Below are 7,234 nucleotides of genomic sequence, written 5' to 3'. Positions count from 1 at the left end.
GTTGGGGGATATCAGGTTCCTGAGAGCCACTTCCACAAGGCTGGCCTTATGCTGGTCTTTATACCTCACTGGGAGGAGGCCCACTCATCTGTAGGTGATGAGACATGGCTAGAATACTTCTGAGAAGGCCCTAGAGGCCCTGTAACTGCAAAGTTAGCATACCTCTGAGTCCCTGTAGTGAGCTGGTAACTGGTGGTCAACTTATTACACCCAAGCTGAATTGAACTAGTATGGTTCTGGGTGTGGGAGGCCCACCTGAGGATTGTTGCCAACATTGGTAGAGGCACAACTGGAGAAGCTATTGAGAGGCTATTAGGGAAGCTGTTTGGAGAAGCTATTGGGGCTGTTGGAAATAGGTGGTTCTCTTGGGTTATTCAGAGGGAGAACCTTGTCATACTGACTTTCCTGATGAACTTGGCTGTTCTTGGCAAGCTAGGGACTTTGTCACAGAGAAAGGCTGTGGTGCATTTTGGGGGAGCTCAGGTCCTCAACTTGAGCATCATTTCCTGGCTCCAGAGGGGAAGATGGTGCACTGCTCCTGGAGAAGCTTGTCATGTTGGCTTTCCTTCTTTTTTTAGGTAGCAGGATTGAACTCAGGACACTGCGCTTGCCAGGCAAGCACTTATTCTACTGAGCTATCTCCCCGGGGCCAATGCTGGCTTTCCTGATGGGAACTCAGCTTTCCTCATTGCTGCAGGAGGAGCTTCTGGGACCTCAGTATTGCTGAGGACAGCTGTGGTACTTGTTGGGGGGAGCTCTGGTTATTACTTTGAGCATAGCTTCCTAGCTCCAGTACAGAACCCCTCAGCCTGCTAGCACAAATCCTTCATCCTACTGGCACAGACTTTCTAGCTTCCCTCACTGACCTTTGGGCCTTTCCAGTGCATATCTGTGGAGCGGGCCTGCATAAGATTTTGTTGTGGGCTCTAGGCCTTCAATTGGACTGATGAGAGGCATTGTTATGGGCTCTAGGTTTTCAGCTGGACTCATGCAGAATATTGAGGTACAGGTCCTCAGATGGATTTTTTGGTCTTTAGTTTGTGGACAGATTTTCTGTACTCTTTGTATATGATTCTTTGGGTGATTATAATATAATCTTATAAAATATGTCTTGTATTGTATTATTCACCTTGTAAAAATCCCAAACCATGACAATCCCTCTCACCCACATCCTAGGGTACACAGATTAGCAGCATATGCCCTATGCAAGCAGAGATCTGGGACTTGCTGCCTCCCCTACTTCCCACTACTGCTTTCTTTTTCTCCTTCTTGCTGGAAATCTCACTGCAGTACATGTTCAGTATCTCAGAAGGATAATGTGTGGCTGTTCAAGAGAGGGATAACTAAAGATGAAGAAGGAAGATATGCCCAGAGCTAGGCTTCCAAATCCTGTTCACTGAGGACTTCTGCAGAAATCATCTGGTCTGAGTGAGTGGTTCCCAACTTTTTTGCCCTCCAGAAGACTATTGGCAATGCCTGGAGATGTTTGGGCTGTTGTAACTGGGAAAACTGCTATGGACACTAATGGGCAGAGGCCAGGGAAGCTCTTCAGCAACCCACAGTACACAGCACTGCCCCACAACAGAACTCATCCAGTCACACAGTCAACAGTGCAGGGTGAAGGAACTGGCCTGCGAAGGTGGAAAGAGGACTTAGGTGCTGTTCAGCACCTGAGCAGTGTCAGGCAGAAGGGGCTAAGCAGAGGGGGTCAGTTCTGATTTTCTGATCCACTAACTCCAGGGAGTCCAGGTAGTCTTTTGATTTCTTTTCCAGCCTCTCAGTGGTAGATTGATATCTCAGCCTTCGGGTGATATCACTTTCAGTGTTCAGAGAACAACTTAGTCACAAGGATGTGCCAGGGTACAGCCATAGACCCCACAACTAGCTACACAACACAATTGCGATATCAGCTAATGCTTACTGAAAATTGGTAGGCATGGTGCCTAACATTTTGTGAATTCTATTCTTTAATATTGCTAGACAACTCTGCAAAGGAGAAACAGAGGTTTACTAAGGACCAGTGGTTTGGAAGGGAACCAGTGGTGTGCTCAAGTCTATCCAGCTTATAAATTAATGTGGAAATGTGTCACAAAGTCAGGGATGTGGATTCTAGGTCCAGAACTCCTAGCTACTAACCATCACAGGGAAAAGAAGGACATTGTTCCTGAAAGAAATTCAAAGGTCTAAATGTGGATTGGGTACCATTAATTGGCACTTTACAAATGTCGTCCTGAAAGCCTAGTTTGATTCTACGTTCACAGTTTGCCTTGCAAACCCCAAATCCCAGCTCAGAACCTTGCGACTGGAAGGCTGGACTCTCCGCAACTGAACGCTCTTTTAGTAGCCCCTGGCTGCAGGCCCCTTGGGCACTGCTCCCAGCTCTGGCTGAGCCGGGAGCCTCCCGTCCGGCTTCTTATGAAATCCGAGCTATTTCTGCATTCAGTTCAGGCGCCACCAAGGTGAGACGGGTTTGAGCCCAATCCTTTTTGGGATCCCAGTGCCATTGGCTGCACCCCAGGCCCAGCGGTTAGCTGAGAGCCCGTGGCCTCCACACTGCAGCTCTGCGCTCTCAACAGGGCCTAGAGAACGACTGGCACCGCCCCAAAGAGGCCGAGTTTTTTCCATTTTGCTCGCTAGGGCAGCCCCACAGAAAGCGCAAAGCCCACGGCTGTGTGCGCGAGGCAGGAAAAATCAAGCCTGGATCAGAAAGCCCAAGAAGAAACTTAAGACTCCCAAGAAAACTGGGCCTGCGCGGAACTCCGCGTTGCAGCCCATCTTCGCCTTCGGCGAGCAGCTGGGAACTGGAGGAACCCCTATAGTCCTTCGCGGGGTAACCAAACTGAAAAGGGAGGACACATGTTCTGCCTGTTCGCATCTCCCTAGCCCAGTTTCCAGCCCTTCCCTCCCAGCTCGGACCTGGGCTCCCAGATACCACAACTGCATTTCTGACAGAAGGTCCTGTACACCAGCGCTGTCCTGAGAGCAGAAAGCTACTCCTTCCATCACCCAGGGGAGGACTTCTTTCTCAGCAAACATCATGCCCCCTAATCAATCTACCGGACGGATGTCATATGCATAGGACCCCAGGTTTGGGCCAGGGAGACTCAGGGGTCTCCCTGGAGTTGAGGAGGAACAGCTACAGTGACCGAAATCTAGGCAGGTCGTTCCATCTGTGTGCAACTCCGTGTCATGATCATCACCGCATGCAAATATGAGTGAGCGTTCTGTTCACCGTGTGCCTCAAGGTACCTTGGCTTGTTTTGACTTGGGATGATGTCCCCTTCCTAGGATGGCAGAGACTAATGGTGAAGGGAGATTGCCAAGAGGCCAGCGGAACTCTGGTTATGGTGCTAGCCATCCTCCATCAGATCCAGAAATGACTTCTCCAGGATGGCCACCCTTGTCCTAGGGGGACAGATGAGACCCAAGCATTCTGCTTGCTTTGAAAGAAAAGACAGAAAGTTTTAGAAATGAGCCCCATAAATGTTGAGCAATCACAGCTGAAGCATCTTTCTGGCTGAAGGAGACAGGTTGTTTGCCCAGGCACAGGGAGACTGGGCTCCCCACAGTGTGTGGTAAGTGTGGATTAGAAGCTGCCCTGTTGCCCAAGATGCAGCACCGGAAGCTTCAGGAGGTACCAAGCACCTGGATCCACTGCTTGGGGAGTGATTCCCTGGGTGGCAGCAGTACTTGCCCTTGGGTTGTCTCAGCACAGTCTACACACCTCTTTCTCTTCAGCCACAGAGAAAAGAGGACTGGGGTGTCCTTAAGGAAGACTGGGGTGTGGATTCAGGGCTTCAGGGGCTAGGGGTTGAGGAAAACTGGTGAGAACTGGAGGCCCCAAACCTGCTCTCAGGATCTCCCTAGAGTTAGGATTGCTCTGACTACTCCATATTAGAATTTGCCTCAAAGCAAAGCAAGAAGGCCTTTCCAAGTGAAGGGCACACCACCCTGCAGAGGAGGGGCTCCTCTCCAACAAAGTCTATCAGTTGGAATGCAACAAGAGTGTATTTCTTGCATTGGAGGGAGTTGGAAGCAGGGATGGTTTCTGTTCCTGTTTCCTAGGGCCTAAGACCAAAACCCGGTAGGTTGGAGCTTAAGGTCCAATCATAGGCCTAAGGCACTACAGGGGTCTGGACCTAGTGCAGAGAAGGGGAGCTCCTTCCTTTTCTCTGGTTCAGCCAATGCACCAGGGGGCAGGAGTGCCAGGCTGGAAACTCTGGGAAGTGCACTGTGCCGGAGTGGAGGCCTGGGTCTTTCTGGGGCTGTGGGTTTGGAGAGGGCTCTGGCTAAGCTGTATAGTGAAGGCTGGAGATAGGAACCGCTGGCAACATCATCCCCGCCCTGCCCAGCAGGAAGGACCAGTCCAAGCCAGTGGCTGTCTAGCCTAGACCACAGAGGTCCTGGATCCCAGAGGCAGGGACACTTCTAAGAAAAAAAAAAAGTTTATTTAAAATTTTGTACATAAATAAATAAATAAATATCTTCTGGTATTACAGAAACGGTACAGTTACACATCTAGGCCCAGGTGAGCAGGACCTGGGGTTAGAGGGGAGTGTCAGGGGAAGAACTGGAATCTATACTCAGGGAAATCGCAGAGCAGGTCAGCAACAAAACGAATTGGTTCTCCCCATATGGATGCCATGTATGATTTTCTCTCCCGGGAGAGAAGCTTTGAGGACTTTGGACAGCAAAGCCTGATCAAGGAAATGGTGGGGACTCATAAATGTGTGGTGTGGGCATGGGTGAAGTAAGCAATCACAGGAAAGAATAGGGAGGGAAAGCTATTTTTAAAAAAGGAAGCAAAGGGGACTCCACGTCAAAGGCCGAGCTTGACTAAAGGTGAAGGTGAGTACAGGAACCTTGAGCCAGCCCAGAAAAGGATGGCTAGGAAGGGTCTGTGGCCAGCAAGGTGCTGGGCTGAGCGGGCAAGCCGCGGGTGACAGGGTTCTCAGCTTGGAGTTCTCTTTGGCCATGCAGGAGCACTGCAATTCCAGATACCATCTTCAGGTCTCTGCTAAAATCTCAGCTCTTCTCATAGCTGGGGGACTCTGCAAAGCTGTGCGAAATCCACGCGAGGCAATCGATTGGCAGTGGGTACCTAAGAACCAGTGCTGCGTCCCAGACCAGTCTTGGAGCTGCTCGGAGGTCCTGGGTTGGGTCGGCCTAAGGACGTGTGCGCCTACGGAGTGATGGAGAGATCCCGGTCGTCCTTCCCCGAGGAGGACGGAGACATAGGCGATTCGTCGTCATCCTCGGAGCACTTGGCCGAGGAGAGCGTTGCGCACTTGCAACCCTGCGGGGCGCCCCCACCGGACCCCACCGCGGCGCCCCCTGCGCCACCGCGGTGGTTGCTGCCCTTGCCCTCCTTCTTGTGCTTTACCCGGCGGTTCTGAAACCAGATCTTCACCTGCTTCTCGGACAGATTCAGATAAGTCGCGATCTCGATGCGTCGAAGGCGGGACAAATACATATTGGAGGCGAACTCTCGTTCCAACTCTAGCAGCTGCGTGCTGGTGAACGCCGTGCGCATCCTCTTGCTGCTGGGCAGCTGATTCGAGCTGCTGTCTAGAAGGGGTGGCAGGGCAGAAACGAAAGCGGTCAGACTCCGCGATGTGGACCCAGGTCTCTGCGAGAAGGCGCCTAGAATCCCGGGACCTTGGGCTCTCACACTCCCCTTCGCCCCGACACGATCCGCAGCAGCGTGACTTTAGATGCCTCCTTGCCAAGCCACAGGATCCTGACTCTCTCAGAGGCATTTGGTCCTGTTACGCCATTACTGCGTCCTGGACACCAGATCTCGTGTCTTCCTGGATACCCCCCACCCCACCCCTGTCCAGGATCTCCCGCTCTCATACCCTTCCAGCGTCCGGCCCTCGGTCCTCCATCCCCACCAGCCTGAGTGCCTCCCTCAGGTTCACCACGGGACTTTCACTACTCCCAGAACACCCAGGGTCCCCCTTCCCCAAGCTCGGGCTCCCCAAGCGACTTCCGATCGCCCTTTCCCCGTCCCTCTGCGCAGCTACCCCGGCTTACCCACGGAGAGGCAGTGAAACTGCCTGGGGTCCGGCAGCGGGTAGGAGGTTTGGTAGAGCGCGGCGGCTGCAGCGGCGGCCGGGCCGTGAGCGACTCCGGGCGACATGGCCGTGTGCTGGCGGCCCAGGGGCGCGTGGCAGTACTGCGAACCGAAGGGCGGGAAGGACGCCTTGAGCAGCGGCAGCGCGGGCGGCCCCGGGGGCCCGTGCAGCTGCGAGGCGGTGACGCAGAGCGGACACACGCACAGCAGCCCGGCCTTTCGCGCGTGGCAGGCGCCGGGCGACAGCCCGTGCAGCGCGTGCGGCGGGGGAACCGAGTAGGGAAAGAGCGGCGGCGGGCTGCCCTCGGGCGCCTTCTTCTCGCCAGCCTCGCGCAGCACCAGCGAGTCCACCAGGAAGGAGCGCGGCATGGCCCCGGCGCGTGGTCGCCCGGCCGCCAGCCCGCCCCGCCGCCCGCGGGACCTCCGGCTCTCCAAGCGCTTTCGCGGCCGCGCCGCCCGCAGCTGCCTCCACCCCAGAGGCTGGAAGGTGCCAGAGGCGGAAAGCTCAGCCGCAGCCTCGGCCGCCGCCTGCGCCGCCCAGAGCGCGCAGGGTGCTGGCCAGAGCTAGTGGTGCTGAAAGGCGCCGGCGGCGCCGCTTAAATAGGACTATTGCCATGTGATGGCTACGCCAGGAGCGGCCGGGCCTCTCAATAGGGTTTTTGTGCCTTTTCTCTTGGCATTCACTCTGCACGCTTCCTCATTATTTCACTTGTTAACTAAATGAACTGCATAATGTACTCTATTCTTGTCAACCCCACCCACGCCGTAACAGGCGCCCTCGCCCCCTCCTCTCCCTTTTGCAGGTTTATTTTCTCATTCTCCCGCGATTTAATATTCTTTTCTTTCTCTTTATTCTTCACTCCCCTTTGGCTTTGCATTGGTGATCGGTCCATTTATCTTATGAATTTGCACCTTGCCACCTCACATACGCCCCCTCAAGGGCGCACCCCCCCCCACGATCCGGTCCTCTCCTTTCCGTTATCTTTTCTTGCCTTCTCCCGTACTGTTTCCAGTCAGTTCTACCCGATCGAACCTATCCCGCCAGCGAGCGTCCCTGCAGCCGGCCTCTGATTTCCACCTGTGGAATCCCTTTCTCCTCCCCCTGTGTCAGAAGCAGGAGAACCAGGGTTCTTGGGGAGAAGGCGCCTTTGGGGAGGG

At 54.2% G+C, this 7,234-nt stretch overlaps 1 protein-coding gene across 1 annotated transcript; it reads right to left on the bottom strand.

Moving 5' to 3' along the window:
• Window positions 1-5,178: 5,178 nt before the first annotated feature.
• On the bottom strand, window positions 5,179-6,484 carry Gsx1 (GS homeobox 1). Its single transcript, XM_004631048.2, has 2 exons — window positions 6,037-6,484; window positions 5,179-5,568 (listed from the first exon to the last, which is right to left on the bottom strand). The coding sequence occupies exons 1-2, from the start codon at window positions 6,443-6,445 to the stop codon at window positions 5,183-5,185; spliced, it is 795 nt and encodes a 264-aa protein (XP_004631105.2). The 5' UTR covers window positions 6,446-6,484; the 3' UTR covers window positions 5,179-5,182.
• Window positions 6,485-7,234: the final 750 nt, after the last annotated feature.

Source organism: Octodon degus, unplaced genomic scaffold (genome assembly GCF_000260255.1).
Source record: "Octodon degus isolate 3935 unplaced genomic scaffold, OctDeg1.0 scaffold00038, whole genome shotgun sequence".
NCBI lineage: Eukaryota > Metazoa > Chordata > Mammalia > Rodentia > Octodontidae > Octodon > Octodon degus.
This window is presented reverse-complemented; position numbering and strand designations above follow the sequence as displayed.